At 34.5% G+C, this 21,209-nt stretch overlaps 1 protein-coding gene across 6 annotated transcripts in view; it reads left to right on the top strand.

The window, feature by feature from the left end:
- The window catches only part of TSGA10 (testis specific 10), a 166,736-nt gene that overhangs the window by 40,901 nt on the left and 104,626 nt on the right, over positions 1 to 21,209 (top strand). For all 6 annotated transcript variants that reach the window (XM_043603186.1, XM_043603185.1, XM_043603184.1 and 3 more), the window contains 4 exons: positions 128 to 298; positions 379 to 456; positions 1,404 to 1,555; positions 19,893 to 20,008. In XM_043603186.1, coding sequence (XP_043459121.1) covers positions 128 to 298; positions 379 to 456; positions 1,404 to 1,555; positions 19,893 to 20,008 — 517 coding nt within the window. The remainder of the gene's footprint in view (positions 1 to 127; positions 299 to 378; positions 457 to 1,403; positions 1,556 to 19,892; positions 20,009 to 21,209) is intronic.

The raw sequence follows: 21,209 nt of genomic DNA on the forward strand, positions 1-21,209 counted from the left end.
TAAACTCATTATCCTGTTGTATGCATTTTTATATATGGTTTGTATTTTAACTGGCTGGATATAAGATAGCTATATTTATGTCTATTCCAAAGCTTTGTTAAATAGAAGTCTTGCATTTAAATAATAGGCACAGGAAGAAATTGCCCGACTTCGACGAGAAATGATGAAAAACTGTAAGTCTCCTAAATCAACAACAGCACATGCCATCCTCCGACGGGTGGAGACTGAAAGAGATGTGGCCTTCACTGATTTACGAAGAATGACCACAGAACGAGATAGCCTGAGGGAAAGGCTAAAGGTTTGGACGAATTTTATCTGTGTGACCATTTGTGAAACATAGTGCAGCAACATTGAAAACATTTTTTTTTTTTTTAACAGATTGCCCAAGAGACAGCATTTAATGAGAAGGCTCACTTGGAACAAAGGATAGAGGAGCTGGAGTGTACAGTTCATAACGTAAAGAAACATCACTGTTGTGCTTTTGGCTATAAATTGTCAGTGGCTTCCCCCTTTCTCTTTTTTCCTATGTTCAGAGAGGTTCTTTCATTTTTCTAAGACAGTGTTTGTAGTCCTAAAATATTTAAGGTGGTATGTATGGTATAAATTATCTCCTTATCAGTGTTTATTTTCTTCCAAAAAAATATGTAAGTAAAGTTTTTTGTGTTAGGTTGCAAAGTGTGTTCTTTAAAAAAAAAACCAACAACCCATTAGGGATGCATTCTCAGGGACGTTAGCAACTTTCTCATCTCCCTATTTCATTAAAGATAACATTTCCAGATACAGAGAAACTGGCTTATTCTACCTAAAGAGTAGCTAAGGTAGAGAAAATTATTATGGAATGAAAATTAATGAGAATAATATATTTAAACAATTTAAATGTGAAGCATCACTTTTTTACTAGTCAAGGATTTGAGATGCTATGAATATATATTTGATATGTTATGACTATATAAACAATTAGAGGAAGTTGCTTTTCTGTTACCAGGTTTAATTGAATATATTTATAAATTTGTCAATGTTGTTATAAAGAGAAAAAAAAAAGCATTACTCAGGAGAGGAAAACATTTTTTTTTCATAATTCCACTTTATATGTGTATCTTATTAATGTTGAACAACAAATAAATCTTTGTGCAAATAAGATACATATGCTACATTCAAAATGAACCAGATTGAACATATAGATACATATACTGTGATAGGCATTATGCACAGGCCGTGCAGTGGCTTATTCTTGTTCCTGCTCCACAATACCTTGTCCATACAGCCTCCCACAATATTCAGGTCTCATCTGATCATCTCCTAGTGTAAATCTTGTCATATGCCACAGTTTGTACAAAGAGAGGATGTCTCTTTAGGAAGATTTTGTTAGTGATGGCAGTAACCTTGTCATTCTACTTGTATAGCTTGATGATGAACGTATGGAGCAAATGTCAAACATGACTTTGATGAAGGAAACCATAACCACTGTGGAAAAAGAAATGAAATCACTAGCAAGGAAGGCAATGGATACAGAAAGTGAACTTGGAAGACAAAAGGCAGAGAATAATTCTTTGAGGTAAACTAAATTACCTTTAAACAAGTAGTTTAACTACTAGATCTGTTTTTATAGTGTATTTTATAATGATAATTAAGTTATTTGTTGACTTTAATTTCTGAGAGGATTATTATGAAGCAATTGTAGAAACCTCAGCACACATTAAATGATTTTTCCCAAGATCACTTACAGACTAGTAATGCCATATTTAACTAGGAATCAAACTTCCAGTAATCTTCATCTTACATTTGCATAAAGCCTTAATATTTAACTGACATAGCTTTTACAAAGTCCTTCTGGGTATAGAGCGTATTTGACTTTGGTGTTTGAATGTGTAAGAACATGTATTGGAACTTCTGTTAATTGAAGGCCACGTGGGTACTTAGCCCTTCCTATATACTGACTGGTATGGTAGCAAAAGATATGCCAAAGTTGGTGATGGGCATCGAGGAGGGCACCTGTTGGGATGAGCACTGGGTGTTGTATGGAAACCAATTTGACAATAATTTCATATTAAAAATAAAAAAGGGGAATAAGTTTTTGAGGACCTCCATGTTAGGAATTTTACTTTTAGTATCTGCTGCTGTGAAAAATAGAGTTTTACAGATTTGGTAATGTTGAATTGCAGCGCGTCTGTGAATATTTGAAAAATAGTTGTTCATAGGAGTGTGAAATATATTTTTAAGTCTACAGATAATTCTTGGTTCACATAAGAGTTCCAAGAGTCTCCTGTTTGATCTTTCAAGGGTCTGTGGTACATATTTTTACACCACTTGTCAGGATAGATAATCACTCAAATTTTTTCCCTTCATTCATTCATTCATTCATTCAATCATTCATTCATGGGTCTGTAGTACATATGTTGAAATCACTTGTCAGGATAGATAATCACTCAAATTTTTTTCATTCATTCATTCACTCATTCATTCATTTACTTTAAAGTTTATTTATTTATTTTGAGAGAGACAGAGAGCAAGCGGAGGAGGGGCAGAGAAAGGGGGATAGAGGATCCAAGGCAGGGTCTGTGCTGAGATAGCAGGGAGATCAATGTGGGGCTTGAACTCACAAACCACGAGATTATGACCTGAGCCGAAGTCAGACACTTAACCAACTAAGCCACCCAGGTGCCCCTCGCTTCATTTATTTTTTAATTTCCTGTTTAAAAGGATACTGCAGCCTTGGGTAAAATAAAAATAATAAAATAAGATGACAACAACAAAGAAAACCTTGGAAAATAGAGAAAAGGGTAAAGAAAATTTAAATCATCCATGATTCTGTAACTCACTGAAAACTATCATTAATATAGGTCTCTTTCTAATCAGAAATATTTCCATCCGTATTATATAAACTTTCTGTGCAATTGATGTTGCCCAGTTTCATTTAATTGTATATCATAAGCATTTTCCTGTGTCATTAAAAGTTCCTTGAAAGTAGTTTATTAAAATATTCTAACAGATAGAAGTATAATACTTCTGAGGGTTTTTGCATACACTTGTTTTCTTTTAACAGTGTTATTAGAGTCTAATTGACATACATACAGTAAACTGCACATATTTTTAAAAGTGTTTAGCTTGTTTTGACATATGTATATACCTGTAGCACAGTCAAAATAGTGGCCTTATCCATCATTCCCAAAAGTTTCCTCCTGCCCCTCTGTAACTTCTAACTTATTCTGCCAATCTCTGGACGACCACTGATTTGTTTTCTGTTATAGAGATTTGTTTGGATTTTCTAAAATGTTATATAAATAAAATCATGTAGTATATATTCTTTTATCGGGCTGCCTTCCCTCAGCATAATTATTTTGAAATTTATCTATGTTATATAATCAATAGTTTATTCCATTGTATGAATAAACCTCATGGACATTTTGGTTGTTTCCAGTTTTGGACTATAAAAAATAAAACTTTCATGTACATTCTTATATGAGTCTTTGTATGGACATAAGCTTTTATTTTTCTTGGATAAATACCTAAGAGTATAGTGACTGAGTCTTGTGATGTTTGTATGTTTAACTTTTAAAGAAACCATTAAACTGCTTTCCAAAGTGGTTGTATTATTTTATTTTACATTTGTACCAGTAGTGTATAAGTGTTCCAGGTGTTACATAGCCTCACCAACACTTGGTGTGCATTATCTTTTTAATCTTTAACATTCTATTAGGTAGGTTTTATGGTTTTAATTTGCCTTCCGTAATAACCAATGATTTTGAGCATCTGTACATGTGCTTATATGCCATACATTTGTCTTCTTTAGTGTCTGTTCAATCTTTTGCACACTTTTATTGAATTGTTTAAATTACTATCAAGTTGTAAAAGTCCTTTCTATATTGTAAGTCCTGCGTCACATGTATTTTGCAAATATTTTCTCCCAGCCTGTGGCTTGCCTTTTTATTAAGTGTCTTTTAATGAGCAAATGTTTTTCATTTTGATTAAGTGAAGTTTATTGATTTTTTAAAAATTTTATCCAGCTTTTTGTATTCTTTTAAAGAAATTGTTATCAGGGCTAAGGTAATATTTTTTTTCTGTGTTTTATTCTAGCAGTTTAACATTAAAATTTAACATTTAAATCTGTGATCCATTTCAAAGTTTTTGTGTTTAGTACACAGGATATAAATCAAAGTTCACTTTTTTTTTTTTTTTTTTGCATAATGATAACCAAATGTTCCAATACCACTTATTATAAAACTATCCTTTCCAGGGGCGCCTGGGTGGCTCAGTCGGTTAAGTGGCCGACTTCGGCTCAGGTCATGATCTCGCGGTCCGTGAGTTCGAGCCCCGCGTCGGGCTCTGTGTGCTGACAGCTCAGAGCCTGGAGCCTGTTTCCGATTCTGTGTCTCCCTCTCTCTGACCCTCCCCTGTTCATGCTCTGTCTCTCTCTGTCTCAAAAAATAAATAAACGTTAAAAAAAAAATTAAAACAAACAAACAAAAAACCTATCCTTTTCATAGTGAATTGTTTTTGTGCCTTTGTAGAAAGTCATTTGTCCATATATGTGTAGGTCTGTTTCTTGAAGATCTGTTTTGCTTGATGGATCTGTTTATATATCTTGATTCCAATACTACCTGCCTGATTACTTTGGTTTTATTTTTAAAGTCTTCACATTAGGTAATATTAGTCTTTAACTTTGTCCTTTCTCAAAGTAGTTTTGGCTATTCTAGTTCCTTTGTATTTTATTTTAATTTTAGAATCAGCTTCACAGTGTATACAAAAAAAGCCTGCTTGGGAATTTGATTGGAACTGGGGGACACTGACATCTAGAGTATCAAGTGTTCCCACTCATAAATACAGTGTGTCTTTCCATTCTTTACATCTTTAATTTCCCTCAGCAATGTTTTATAGTTTTTAGAGTGTTCTCGTACTTCTTTTTTTGTCAGATTTATCTCTGAGTATTTCCTATTTTTTGATGCTGTTATAAATGGAAATTTAAAATTTTACTTTCTGATTTTTATTGCTTGTATATGAAAATACAGTTGTTTTTAAAGATAAACTTTGTATTTTAGGGCAGTTTTAGATTTACAGAGCAATTGTGAAGATGGTAGAGTTCCTACTTACCTCACACCCAGTTTCCTCTGTTATTAATATCTTACATTAGTACATTACATTTATTACGATTAAAGAATCTATTACTTGATGCATTATTATTAACTGAAGTCCATACTTTTATTCAGATTTCCTTAGTTTTCCCCTAATGTCCTTTTTCTGTTCCAGGATCTCATCCAGGACACTACATTACATTTAGTTGTCATGTCTCCTTAGGCTTCTCTTGGCTATGACAGTCTCAGACTTTCCTTGTTTTTGATGACCTTGACAGTTTTGAAGAGTACTGATCAGGTATTTTGTGGAATGTCTCTCAATTGGGATTTATCTTCTGTTTTTCTCATGATTAGACTGGGTAATATGTTTTTGAGAGAAAGGTCACAAAAGTAAAATGCCATTTTAGGGTACATATATATCCAGGGTATCATGGGTACATATTATCAATATGATTTATTACTGTTGATTTTGATCTTTATCACCTTGCTGAGGAATTGTGCGCCTTTTCAAGAATGTCATATAATTGAAATCATACAGTATACAACCTTTTCAGACCAGCTTCTTTCACTTAGCAATGTGCATTTTAGGTTCGTTTGTGTTTTTTCATAACTGAATCGCTCATTTCTTCTTATCATTGATGTAGGTACCACAGTGTGTTTATTCATGCACCTATTGAAGGACGTCTTGGTTGCTTATCAGTTTTTGGCAATTATGAATAAAGCTGCTGTAAACTTTCATGTGTAGGTTTTTGTGTGGACATAGGTTTTCAAATCAGTAAATACCTAGGGGAATAATTGCTGAATTGTTGAAATACAGATTGAGTAAATCTGTATTTAGCTTTATAAGAAACTGCCCAACTCTTTCAAAGTGACTGTACTATTTTGTATTCTCACCAGCAATGAGTGAGAGTTTCTGTTGCTCCATATCCTTATCAGCATTTGATATTGTCAGATTTTTGTATTTTAGCCATTTTAATAGGTATAATAACTATGTAGCAATATCTCATTGTTTTAATTTGCAATTCACTAATGACAAATGATGTGGAGCATCTTTTCATATTGTTACTTGCCATCTGTATCTTTTCTTTGATAAGGTATCTGTTTACGTATTTTGCCAATTTTTCAGTTGTTTTGTTTGTTTGCTTACTATTGAATTTTAAGAATCCTTTGAATACATGTTGTTATCAGATATGTGGTTTGCAAATATCTTCTCCCTATCTGTGCCTTGTCTTTTCATTCTTTTAAAAGTGTCTTTTGTAAAGCAGAAATTTTAAATTTTGATAAAGTTCAACTTACTTTTTTATTTCATGGATAGTATTTTTGGTGTTTAATGTGTTTAAAAACACATAACCAAACCCAAGTGCACATATTTTTCTCTTGTGTTTTTTTCTAGAAGTTGTATAGTTTTGCATTTCATGCTTAAAGTCAGTGATCTATGTTGAGTTAATTTTTGTGAAAGATATAAAGTTTGTATCTCAGTTCACTTAAATTGCATATGGATGTCTTAAAATCGTTCCAGCACCATTTGTTGAAAGACTGCCCTTTCTGTGTTGTCTTTGATCCTTTGTCAAAGATCAGTTGCTTATATTTGTGTGGACCTATTTCTGGGATCTCCATTGTGTTCCATTGATCTATTTTGTTTATTCTTTTGCCAAACCATGCTGTTTTGATTATTATTGCTTTATTGTAAGTCTTGAAACTAGGTATTGTGAATCCTCCAACTTTCTTGTCGCCAATAGTGTATTGACTATTCTTGGTCTTTTGCCTTTCCATGTAAAATTTAGAATCAGTTTCTCTGATTCTACAATAAATATTTATAAAATAGCTTTCTGAGATTTAAATTGGGTTTGCATTGAATCTGTAGATCAAGTTGGGGAAAACTGACATCTTTATTTTATTTTATTTTTATTTTTTAATTTTTTTGAGAGAGGGGAGTGAGGGAGGGGCAGAGAGAGTCAGGGAGAAAAAGAATCTTAAGCAGGCTCCATGCCCACCATGGAGCCCAGCACAGGGCTTGATCTCACGACTGTGAGATCATGACCTGAGCCGAAATCACAAGTTGAACACTCAACCCACTGAGCCAGCCAGGTGCTCCACAACTGACATCTTAATATGGGATGTTTCAATCCATGAACATGGAATATTTATCCATGTATTTAGATCTTTGATTTCTTTCATCATTGTTATACAGTTCTCTACCTATAGATACTGTACATTAATTTTGGAAAGTTCTAGGCTGTTATTACTGAAAACATTTTTTATTAAAAATTTTTTTTTAACATTTATTTATTTTTGAGACAGAGAATGAGAGAGCATGAACAGGGGAGGGTCAGAGAAAGAGGGAGACACAGAATCTGAAACAGGCTCCAGGCTCTGAGCTGTCAGCACAGAGCCCTACGCGGGGCTCAAACCCACAGACCGCGAGATCATGACCTAAGCCGAAGTCGGACGCTTAATTGAGCCACCCAGGCGCCTCTACTTAAAACATTTTTAAAATTGAAGTGTAGTTGATATGTATTAGTTTTAGGTGTGTAACAGTGATTTGACAATTTATATACATTATGAAATGTTCGCCACAACAAGTGTAGTTTCCATGGATCACTGTACAGTTATTACAGTATTATTGACTATATTCCCTATGCTGTACTTTTCATCCCCATGACTTATTTTATAATTATTTCAAATATTTCTTATGCTCTTATTCTCTTATTTTTTCTCCTTTTGGTATTTCAATTATACCCACAGTTCTTGGATGTTCTGTTGTTTTGTTTTTTTTTCTTTTTCATTTCACATTTTAGTTTGGGAAGTTTTATTGACCTGTTTTCGAGCTCAATGATTTATGCTTGACTGTGTCTAATCTGCTGATGAGACCATCAAAGATATTCTTCATTTTTGTCACAATAATTTACTTTCTAGCATTTCATTTTGTTTCTCTCAGGTTTTCATCTGTTTATGTTACCCACCTATTACTGCATATTGTCTACTTTTTCCATTAATCTCCTTAACCAGTTAATCATAGTTATTTTAAATTTTCTGATAATTCCCATGTCTGTGTTATATCTGAGTCTGGTTTCATTCTTCAGGTTGTGTTTTTGCTTGACTTTTGGCATGCCTTGTAATTTTTTTTTGTTGAAGCCACACATATTGGGTGTTAACTGAAGTAAATAAGCCTTTAGTGTAAATGTTTATGTTAATTTGACTGGAAGTTGATCTAAGTTCAGTGTGTGTTGTAGATGCAGATGCCAGAGACTTCAAATTCCTATGTTCTGATTGTTTCTCTTTTTGACTTTAAGCTTCCTTAAGTATCCCTCCTAAGTGAGAGCTTGCATCTTGCAGCTCTTTTGCTTGTAATTCACTGTGATTATCATGGAGCACTATTAATGTGTTGGTTAGGTGAGAGGAGGGAACATGTTTTCCAGTGGTATAACTTTTATTTTTTTATCCACTTATGTGAAACAGGAAGGCTAGAGAGGGTAAAGTGGCAGAAATGCCCTTCTCTAGCTGGGATAAGGCTCTGGTAAAGTCTTTTTACTTGAAGATTAAGCCTATTATGGAGAATGCTCTGGGCATATTTCATAATAATTACTTTTCCCCTGTCAGAGTCATAAGGGGATCTTTCTCAGATCTTTACTGTGAGAACCTACTGGAGTTCCTGGAGGTAAACACACTGAAATATAGGGACCCTTCTAAGATTGTGGCCCCTAGTGTGGCCCCTCACACTAATATGAGAACACTCTCATATTAGTACAAACTCAGCTTCCAGCAATGCATCAAATTTATCATTTAAATTTCTTAACCATTTGTGATTCAGCTGGCTTTTGTTCCAGATGAGCAGATCTTGATTATTCGTTTCAGATTTTGAATTGGCAGTTTGCTCTGTAATTGACTCTTCTAATGTGTCACAGCAAGTCTTTGATTTTCATTTTGTTCATCTTTTTGTTCTTATAACAATGGAAATGACAGTTTCTAAGCTCCTTATTTGTCAGAGTTGAAATCAGAAGTCCTACAATTGATTTTTGTATATTTATCTGGTATTTTACAACTTTGCTAAATTTACATTTTGGTTCTAGTGGCCTTTTTGTAGAATCTGGTTAATTTTCTACATAGACACTTAGAGCATCTGCAAATAAAGACAGTTTTACATGCTTAGTCTGCATGCTTTTTTTTTGTTTGTTTGTTTTTGTTTTCTGTTTCTTATTGCATTGGCTAGAATATCTACTAACAGTGTTCAGTAGAAATGGTGAAGTAGACATCCTTGTCTTGTTCCACATCGTAGGGGGAAGCATTTAGACTCTCAACAGTTAGTATGATGTTAGCTGTATGTTTTTCATAGATGTCTTCTATCAGGTTGAAGAAGTTTCCTTTTATTCTCAGATTACTGAGAACTTTTTTTTCAGGAATAGATGTGCTTTGTCAAATCGGTCAGGATATATTATACTTTTTATAGATTACTGTTGTACATTAACTAATGTTTTGTTTGAGATATTTACATTTATTTTTATAATTGATTTTGGCCAATAACTTGCCTTTCTTAGGACTACTTAAAATCAGAATTTGTTATCAATGTCATGTAAACCTTATAATAATCTTCTCAATTCATTTTGTCTTCTTTTATTACCTTGAAGAATTTGAATAATATTAGAGTTTTAGTACTTAACCAATGAAGCCTTTTGGGCCCAACTTTTTTTTTTTTTTTGAGGGAAGGATTTATTTTATTTGTTTAATGGATAAAGAAACAATTAGAAGTTTCTTCTTATGCCATTCAATAGATACTTTTGAGGCATTAGTTCACTTTCTCTAAATTTTAAAACATTTTTTGAATAATTTTGTTTACAATAGCCTATGAACATTTTAATGTCTACAGAATCTGTAGTGATTTCCTCTTTTTTAGTCTGTTGTCATTAGTCTTTTCAAAGGACTAACATTTGCTTTGGTGATCCTCATTAAGTTTTGTTCTTTATTGTCTCTATTTTCTTTAGATTTATTTTTAAGTTTTTCAGACAAATGCTTATATTATTACTTTTCAGCTTTATTTCTGATATAAACATTTAAAGCCATAAGTTTTCCTCAAAATACTTATTTGAATCTATCCTTAAGTTTTGTTATGTACTTTTGAAATGTTTTCCAGTTTTCCATCATTACTTCTTGATCTATTGGTTGTTTAAAAGTGTGATTTTAAGTATCCAAAAACATAATGAATTTTCACTTATCTTTGATTGACTTCTTGCTAATTACATTGCTTCGCAGAACATACTGTTAGATTTCAAATTTCTGAAATTTGTTGCCCTCTACTTTTATGATCAGTTTTTGGTAATTATCTGTGTATACTTAAGAAATTTGAAAAATCTGAAATAGTCTATAAATTCTGCAATACTTTCGTATTTGTCCCTTAGTTCAGATTTGTAATCATGTTATTCAGATATTACAAATTTGGACTAAGTTTTGTGTCTCATTTACAGGAATTTTACTGAAAGAGTTGTCTAAACTTCTGGCTCCAGAATCTTACATTTTATTCTCTTTTAAATCTACTGTAATCTGTCTTTTCTCCCACATTCTATGAAAACTTTTTACGAGGCAATATTTACTTTCATGTTGCTCAATTCAGTGGTTGATCCTCAGTCTTCATTTTGTTTCACCTATCAGCAACATTTGACAAATATAATCAGTTGTGTTTTTAGCTACTCCTTTGGCTTCTGAGGTACCATGCTCATTTGATTTTCTTTTCATCTCTTTGGCTATCCTGTTTCAGGCTCTTCTAGTTCATCCTCCATGACCTCCAAATGTTTGAGTATCCTCAAGCTCAGTCTTAGACTGCTTCTCTTCTTGTATATGTACTCATCCATCAGTGAATTCATCTAGTCTTGTGTATTTACTCTTGACTCTCAAATGTGTATCTGTAGCATGGGTTTCTGTCTTGAACTCCGGACTTGAATGTACAACCACCTCCTTTTCATCTTCACTAGGATGTCTCATTGACATCTCAAAACTTAACATTTCCAAACCTGAGTTCTGCTATCCACTATCCTTCACCCTCCAACACCCACAAATTTATTCTTTCAGTCTTCCCATCTCAGCAAATGGAAAGTCTGTTCATGCAATTCTTGGCCTGAAACCTTGAAGCAATCTATGGTTTCTTGTTTCATGTATCCATATCCAATCCAGTTTGTTCTGTCTTCAAAATACACTCAAAAGCAGAGCATTTCTCATAACTGTTGTTGCAACCATGCTGGTATTGAAGGATATTTTTGCAAGGTAGAGAATTCTAAAGGTTGGGAATTATTTTTAACACTTTGATACTTTCTTTCCAGTATCTTATGACTTGCATTATTTCTGCTGAGTAGTCAAGTGTCAGCTTATTTCTTATAGATCAATATTTTGTATTTTGTAATATATTCATATCATAGTTTCGTATTTGTATGTACAAAAGGCAAAGAATTACAGAGAATCTACATAGGAGTTATGTAATCCAACTACATTCAAGTATAGTTAAAATATTCTTCCTGTTCTCTCTTTTGTCAGTTGATGGGAAAATTATAAGTTTTGTCCCATGTGTGAACTCCACTCACTAGAAGTTGAGTCCTAAGCACAGGTTAGCACATGTCTGGATATCTATATGTCTAACAGGTTCCATAGTGTTTTAAGTCAAATCGGCCACAAAGAAATGGATGCATTTCTGTTTGGGTTTACCTGCTGATGAAGAAGAAAATCTCCAGTGTTTCAAAACAAGTACTCATTATCTGTGTTTCTATATGGCTTAAATGAACTTTTCTTTCTAAATAGGTATGTTTTAGTAGCAGCAGTTCTTCTATTTGGGTTTCTATGTCAGATAAATCAACAATAGTAAAAAGTAGGATTGTTTTCAGAGTATTTCCTCAAAGGAGATTAAAAAAAAGAAAAAGATCTATGTGTCTGCATCAGAGTATCAAACATTTCTAGGAAGAATTTCTCATATAGTTGAATGATTGATAGAGCTATCTGTTAACAAAAAGTTAGTTTGGGCCTTTATGTTCAGTGATTCCAAAGACTGGTTTGGTTTGAGTTTGGTTATTTGCAACTAAAAAGATTTCAGTATTAAAATCTATTCTAGGGGCTCCTGGGTGGCTCAGTTGGTTAAGCGTCTGACTCTTGATTTTGGTTCAGGTCATGATTCCAGGGTACTTAAATATAAATCTAACAAATTATGTGTAAAATCTACATGAGGAAAACTACAAAACTAGTGAAAGAAATCAAAGAGGAACTAAATACATTGAAAAATATTCAATGTTCATGGATAGGAAAACTTAATATTTTCAAGATGTCCATTCTTCCCAACTTGTTCTATAGATTGAATAAGTTCAAATCAAAATTGCTGCAAGTTATTTGTGGATATCAATGAACAGCTTCTTTTTTTATTTATTTTTATTTTTTAATTTTTTTTTTAATGTTTATTTATTTTCGAGAGAGAGAGAGAGAAACAGAGCATGAGCAGGGGAGGGGCAGAGAGAGAGGGAGACACAGAATCCAAAGCAGGCTCCAGGCTCTGAGCTGTTAGCACAGAGCCTGACACAGGGCCCGAACTCACAAGCTGTGAGTTCATGACTGAGCTGAAGTTGGACACTCAACTGGCTGAGCCACCCAGGCACCCCAATGAACAGATTCTAAAGGTTATATGGAGAGGCAAAAGAATGGGCAACAGAAATTGAAGAAAAACGAAGTTGGAACACTGACGCTACTTGACTTCAAGACTTACTAAAAAGCTACGGTAATCAAGACAGTGTGGTATTGGTAAAAGAATAGACAAATAGATCAATGGAACAGAATAGACAGTCCAGAAATAGGCCATGTAAACATAAGCAACTGATCTTTGACAAAGGAGCGAAGGCAATATAACAGGGCAGAGATAGTCTTTTCCACAAATGGTGCCGGAACAACTAATATCCACATGCCAAAAAAAAAAAAAAGCAACACAGATATCACACCCTTCAAATTAACTCAAAATGGATTGTATACCTAAATGTAAAATGCAAAACTTCAAAACCTCTAGAAGACAACAGGAGAAAATCTAGTTTTTCTTGAGTATGTTGATGACTTTTTTTTTTTTAATTTTTTTAATTTTTTTTTCAACTTTTTTAAATTTATTTTTGGGACAGAGAGAGACAGAGCATGAACGGGGGAGGGGCAGAGAGACAGGGAGACACAGAATCGGAAACAGGCTCCAGGCTCCGAGCCATCAGCCCAGAGCCTGACGCGGGGCTCGAACTCACGGACCGCGAGATCGTGACCTGGCTGAAGTCGGACGCTTAACTGACTGCGCCACCCAGGCTCCCCATGATGACTTTTTAGATACAATACCGAAGGCACAATCCATGCAAGAAATTATTATTTGGACCTCATTAAAATCAAATACTTCTGCTCTGCAAAAGACAGTGTCAAGAAAATGAGAAGCCAAGCCACAGACTGGGAAAAATGTTTGCCAAAGGCACATCTGATAAAGAGCTATTAACCAAAACCTACAAAGAACTGTTTAAAAATTCAACAATAAAAAAACAACCCAATTAAAAAAATGGGCCAAAGACCTTAGCAGACCTCACCAAAGAAGATATACAGATGGCACATAAGCGTATGAAAAGATGTTCCACATCATAGGTCATCAGCAAAATTCAAATTAAAACAACAATGAGATTCCATTATATACTTATTAGAATAGACAAAATCTGGATCACTGACAAAAATGCTGGTGAGGACGTGGATCAATAGGAGCTCCTATTAATTGCTGGTGGGAATTCAGAATGGTACAGCCACTTTATTTGACAGTCAGTTTCTACAAAGCTAAACACAGTCTTAACATACAGCCCTCCATGGTATTTACTCAAAGTAATTGAGTCTTATGTGCACACAGAAATGTGGACATGATGTTTATAGCTGCTCTAATCATAATTGCCCAAACTTGGAAGCAACCAAAATCGAGTCTAGGACTCTGGGCATTTGAAAAAACTATATATAGATAGCTGTTTAAAGTTCTGGGGTACCTGGGTGCTCCTTTGGTTAAGTGTCTGACTTTGGCTCAGGTCATGATCTCGTGGTTTGTGGGTTTGAACCCTGCATCCGGCTCTGTGCTGACATCTCAGAGCCTGGAGCCTACTTCAATTCTGTGTCTCCCTCTCTATCTGCCCCTCCCTCGCTTGTGCTCTGTCTCTTAGTCTCTCTCCCTTTCAAAAATAAATAAACATTAGCAAAATTATGAAGTTCTAAATATTTCTTGGAGGAGTTGTAAGAGTCTTTTCTGACATTAGAGTTATAAGAGTCTGCAAAAGAAGCTACTGGCTTTATATCTAAAGTTTCTATTGCTTAAATGTGCTTTAGGTGTGGGTTTATTGATCAGTGATTTAAAGATCTGATTTGATAGCTTCTGATTATGTGTGTAGTTTTCCATTTTGTTTTTTGTATTAGATGGATCTCTGTTGTACAGGGGCATATGGCTATTTTGGAAAATAGATGGCTGTAATGCAATTTAACAGCATAGAAATAGCCACAGTGTACACTGGAAGGTTTTGCCAATCCTCCCGTGTATCTTTCAGGATTCATCATTATCATATGAATTGATAGGCTCATTACATTTATACTTCTGACTTTAGTATGCATTTTATTTAAGATTAAAAAGAATCTCTATATCCAGCGTGGGTCTCAAATCCACAACCCTGAGATCAAGAGTTGCGCACTCTACCAACTGAGCCAGCCAGGCACCACTTAGCATGCATTTTTTAATTTTTTCTCTTTAAGTAGGATTCATACTCAGCATGGAGCCCAACACAGGGATTGAGCTCAGGACCCTAAGATCAAGACCTGAGCTGAGATCAAGAATTGGGTGCTTAACCAATTGAGCCATCCAGGTGCCCCAGCATGTGTTCAAAAAAAGTTTTTTAAATCTTTTATTTATTTTAGAGAGAGAGTGTGTGTGTGATCTTTATTTTTGAAAGAGAGAGAAAGAGAGTGCTAATGGGGGAGGAACAGAGAGAGAGGGAGACACAGAATTTGTAGCAGGCTCCAAGCTGTCAGCACAGCCTGAGGTGGGGCTTGAACCTATGAACTGGGAGATCATGACCTGAACCAAAGTTGGACACTTAACCAACTGAGCCACCCAGGTACCCCCCCAGCATGAATTTTTAAATACTGTTTTACAAGAAAAAAAGCTAAGAAAATAATCTGTCAAGGCATTTGAAAAGATTCTTCAGTTGGACTAAAGTAGAACTTTACTATATTTTCAAATATTTTCTTATTGTTGATTTATCGTACCATTCTGCAGACAATGTTTTGTTTGTTGTGTTTTCCCCCAAATGCATGCCAAATAAAAGTAGGAATTAGGTAGGATTTTGTAATAGTCAGATATTGTACAGAGAATGTTTTGTCTTAATTGTCCATGGTAGTTCTCTGCCAAAAGCTAGGTAAGTTTTTGTAATAGCACCACTGAAACCCCTTGCTGCCTTCCATGAGCCAAGGGACACAGTGATAGCTTTCCTAATGCCTTCCAGGCAGCCAGAGTGCCCATGGTCAGAGCACTCATAGTAATTATACCCATATCAGTCTATTTTTTATCTGATACAAACTGTTGAATATAGTTTGTCTTTTTCCTTTCTACTTATAAGGTATTCTCTATATGGCTCCTTTTAATCCACTATATGTTCCTAGGGTGTGTGTGTGTGTGTGTGTGTGTGTGTGTGTGTAATTTATCCTTGGGTTTGGAGGATTTTTTTATTCCTAGGTGTGTGTGTGTGTGTGTGTGTGTGTGTGTGTGTGTGTGTGTGTGTGTTTAACTTATCCTTGGGTTTGGAGGATTTTTTTGCTTCGTTGCTTGATATCTTTCAGCAGTTTTAGAGAACTCTCCACTGTTTTCATTTCAGATGTTACTTTTGCCCATTCATACTGTATTCTGAATTTTTTTCTGACCTTTCTTCTAGTTCACTCATTTCCTCTTTGACTGTGGTTGAACTTGCTGTTAAACCTTATCAGTTGAATTAATTTTGGTTTTTGCATTTTTCATTTCTGGAATTTGTATTTGACACTTTTAAAATATATATTTTCAAGTCTCTTGAGAAATCTTCAATCTTGGCTTTTTTTCTCCTTTGATATATTAAGCATAGTTGTTTTTTTTAAAGTTCTGTTTCTGATAACCCTGTTATCTTGATTCTGCATGGTTCTATTTTTATTGAGTCTATTCTTGTTATCTTTTGTTTCTCTTATTTTTTCCAGTTATGTGATATTGTCTTCTGTGTGTCTGGTTATTTTTGACTGAGTATATAATACTGAATATGAAAATGTATAGAAATCATTTGAGACCAGAATATTGTTTTCCTCTAGAGAGGATATATGTATTTGCTTTTGTCAGAACTGAGATAATTTGAGGGGTATGTATATATATATAATTTGCTTTGTCAGAACTGAGATAATTTGAATCTGGGCTTAAATCTTTTGTTCTAACTATTCAGGGTCCCAAACAAATGTGTATGTGTAGGAGACAGTGGTTTACTCAGTATTTTACCCTTTCTTGGTGGGATTTGACTCCTGTTTTTGTACCCTAACTTCTTGAAATTGTCACAGTTGCTACTCAGCTTTTCAGCCTCTTATCTACCTTTCCCTGAGTCAGAGATTTCTTTAGGGGAAAACAATTATCATATTCCAGACTTACCTATTTCTTTTTCTCTTCTCTTGTCTTCTCTTCTCAAATCTTGCTCAAGTAATTCTTCACCCCTAGCTCTCTGCTGCCACCTGCTTCCCAGCTTTCCTAGTTTGTTCTCACTGAAAGCATTGATCTGAACAGTTGAAACTGTTACTAAGTGAAGCAGAAATTTTCTATTTTTAATAATCTTAAATTTTGTTTTAAATGTTTATTTTTGAGACAGAGACAGAGCAGGAGTGGGGGAGGGGCAGAGAGAGAGGGAGAAACAGATTCCGAAGCAGGCTCCAGGCTCTGAGCTGTCAGCACAGAGACTGATGCTGGGCTAGAATTCATCAACCACTAGATCATGACCTGAGCTGAAGTTGGACACTCACCCAACTGAGCCACCCAGGCACCCCTCCATTTGTTTTTCTTACCTCTTTTCTTTTTTTTTCCTGCCTTTCTGTGGGTTACTTGAACATTTTTAGAACTCCATTTTAATGTATCTGTAATACTTTCTAGTATCTCTGTATAGATATTTTCTCTGTTGGTGTAGGTATTTCATTTTATATATGTAACTCATCACAGTCTATTGGTGCCACATTTATCAGTTTAAGTGTAGAAATCTTCACTCCTATTAAGTCTTTTCACCTCCCCCATTTGTAATTGTCTTAATGGATACAGATTTATTTTTTTCTTCCCAGAACTTATGTTCCTTTAATATTGGTGTTTGTATTTTTCACTGGTCATTCTTTATTCTAAGATTTTATATATTTTGTTAGCCATTATTTCTTTGAATATTGTGTGTATTCTATCCTGGAATTAGATGAATATTGGACCTTCTTGTTCTTTTCTTTATATTGCTTAACCTCTTCTGTATTTTTTCTCTTTTTATATGTACTCTATTATAGGTAATTTCCTCTGATCTGTTTTTTTCCAGCTTACTAATTGTCTCTTCAGCTGTGTTTATTTTGTTCTTAAACTTATCTGTTGATATTGTTTCTTTTTAAAAATTTCAATGATTTTAGTTTAATTTCCTGAAGTTCTTTTAGGTTCTTTTAAAAATCTAGACTTTTTTCTTATTATATATTCTTCTATGTCTTTGTATTTAAGCACATCTGTTTTTAAGTTTCTATTTGATAATGCTATAATATGAAGTTATAGGGCTAGTCATATAATCTAGAATGGTGTAAAAAAGTGGTCTAGTTTCATTCTTCTGCATGTTGCTGTCAAGTTCTCCCAGCACCATTTTTTAAAGACTGTCTTTTTCCATTGGATACTCTTTCCTGGTTTGTCAAAGATTAGTTGGCCATACATTTGTGGGTCCAGTTCTGGAGTCTGTATTCTATTCATTGGTCTTTGTGTCTGTTTTTGTGCCAATACCATACTGTCTTGATGATTACAGCTTTGTAAGAGCTAAAGCCCCTAGAGCTTTGTAGAGGATATAGTCTGGAACTGTGATGCTTCCCTCTTTGGCTTTCTTCTTCAATATTACATTGGCTATTCCAGATCTTTTGTGGTTCCATGCAAATTTTAGGATTGCTTGTTCTAGCTTGGAGAAGAATGCTGGTGCAATTTTGATTGGGATTGCATTGAATGTGTAGATTGCTTTGGGCAGTATTGACATTTTAACAATATTTATTCTTTCAATCCATGAGCATGGAATGTTTTTCCATTTCTTTGTATCTTCTTCAATTTCCTTCATATAAACTTTCTATAGTTTTCAGCATACAGATCTTTTACATCTTTGATTAGGTTTATTCCTAGGTATTTTATGATTCTTGGTGCAATTGTGAATGGGATCAGTTTCTTTATTTCTCTTTCTGTTGCTTCATTATTTGTGTATAAAAATGTAACCGATTTCTGTACAAAGGCAACCAATGGAATGGGAAAAGATATTTGCAAATGACATATCGGATAAAGGGCTAGTATCCAAAATCTATAAAGAACTCACCAAACTCCACGCCCAAAAAACAAATAACCCAGTGAAGAAATGGGCAGAAGACATGAATAGACATTTTTCTAAAGAAGACATCCAGATGGCCAACAGACACATGAAAAGATGCTCAACGTCACTCCTCATCAGGAAAATACAAATCAAAACCACACTGAGATATCACCTCACGCCAGTCAGAGTGGCTAAAATGAACAAATCAGGAGACTACAGATGCTGGCGAGGATGTGGAGAAACAGGAATCCTCTTGCACTGTTGGTGGGAATGCAAACTGGTGTAGCCGCTCTAGAAAATAGTGTGGAGGTTCCTCAAAAAATTAAAAATAGATCTACCCTATGACCCAGCAATAGCACTGCTAGGAATTTACCCAAGGGATACAGGAGTGCTGATGCATAGGGGCACTTGTACCCCAATGTTTATAGCAGCACTTTCAACAATAGCCAAATTATGGAAAGAGCCTCAATGTCGATCAACTGATGAATGGATAAAGAAGATGTGGTTTATATATACAATGGAGTATTACTTGGCAATGAGAAAGAATGAAATCATGCCATTTGCAACAACATGGATGGAACTGGAAGCTACTATGCTAAGTGAAATAAGTCAGTCAGAGAAAGACAGATACCATATATTTTCACTCATGTGGATCCTGAGACAGTTAACAGAAGACAAAGGGGGAGTAGAAGGGGGGAGAAAAGAAAAGTTACAGAGAGGGAGGGAGGCAAACCATAAGGGACTTAAAAACAGAATAAACTGAGGGTTTATGGAGGTGTGGGAGAAAGGGGAAAGTGGGTGATGGGCATTGAGGAGGGCACCTGTTGGGATGAGCACTGGGTGTTGTATGGACACCAATTTGAGAATAAATTATGTTTAATATAAAAAATAAAAGAAAAAGGTGATTTGGAAGGCTGTGTTATAGGACTGAAAAGTATTAAAGACTAAGTGTAAGTGAAAAAACTCAGGATTTAATTTTGAATTTATAGTATGGTAACTTTAAATATACACTGTAAAAAATACTGAAAAGTGAACACCAAAATGCTAATAGTAGCTTTCTGTGGAGTAGTGGATTTGAGGGTCTCTTTTTCTCCAAACTTCCTACAATGTAGTATTATAAAGAAAATGCTAAAAAGAAAAAAATGTGTATTATTGTGCTTACCAGTTTTTAGATTTAAATACACTAAAAAGTTGATAAAGCATAAAAATTTCAGAATTAGTTTTATTATTAAAACGTTTACAGACTTTTATATGAAAACACAGAAAAAGATCTTTCTGATACTCAGCGACATCTTGCTAAGAAAAAATATGAACTACAGCTTACTCAGGAGAAAATTATGTGCTTGGATGAAAAAATTGGTGAGTTTTTTCCCTAATATATATATATATATATATATATATTTAAAGTCTGATAGAAAATATGTTTTCTTCTTTTCAGTTATAACATAGAGAAACTTGGAAATAGGCCCATAAATTAAAAGTTTATGAATCAAAAATAGTGAAAAATGTGGGGGGTTTTTGATAGTAAAAATTTTTCCTTATATTTAGGACCACAAATACTTAGGGCATCATATTTTTGAATGAAGGAATAGCTAAACAAAGCAGTGACACTTTGTAAATTTATGATGAACGCTTATAAATTTACAACTCGTACCATTGTGGCTTGTCCATAGCTATTATAATGAAACATGGTACCTATCTGTGTATTACTTTTGGTGGAAAGCATACATATGTTTATTTGGCTATATCTGTTTTATCACTTGGGTTCAGAGAAAATTGTTTTTATAAAGTGACCTATTTATGTTTCTTACCAGGATCTCTATGGTCATAACTTAATCTACTTATAACTGTAAAGTAAAATTTTTGTTAAGACTATAAAAAAGCCCATTTAAAAACAGGGAATATATTGTTTTTTGAGAGAGAGAGAGATAGAAGAGAGAGCACACCAGTGGAGAAGAGGGGGAGAGGGAGAGAGAATCTTAAGCAGGCTCCACACCCAGCATGGAGCGCTATGTGGGGCTTGATCCCATGACCTGAGCCAAAATCAAGAGTCAGATGCTTAATCAACTTAGCCACCCAGGCACCCCAAAATGGGCAATTTATTTAAAAAAATTTTTTTTAATGTTTATTATTTATTTTTGAGAGACAGAGTGCAAGCAGGGGAGGGGCAGAGAGAGAGGGAGACACAGGATCTGAAGCAGGCACTAGGCTCTGAGCTATCAGCACAGAGTCCAACATGGGATTCGAACTCACAGACTGTGAGATCATGAACTGAGCCAAAGTTGGATGCTTAACTGATTGAGCCACCCAGGTGCCCAGGTGCCCCGTAAATGGGCAATATTTTTAAGTTCCTATTTTGTAGTTCAAAAATGCCTGGCATAAACCATTAGATTAGGTTTTTATTGAGATAGGAAATATTACAACAGAACTATAAAAAAGAAATACTAAAGAACTCATTTTTGGATATTTTAAGTCTAAGTAAGAATGTAAGGTAAGCAGTTAAATAGATAAGTTTTTATCTCAGAAGATAAATCTAAATTAAAGATATACATTTGGGGCA

This window comes from Prionailurus bengalensis, chromosome A3 (assembly GCF_016509475.1).
Source record: "Prionailurus bengalensis isolate Pbe53 chromosome A3, Fcat_Pben_1.1_paternal_pri, whole genome shotgun sequence".
Lineage (NCBI taxonomy): Eukaryota > Metazoa > Chordata > Mammalia > Carnivora > Felidae > Prionailurus > Prionailurus bengalensis.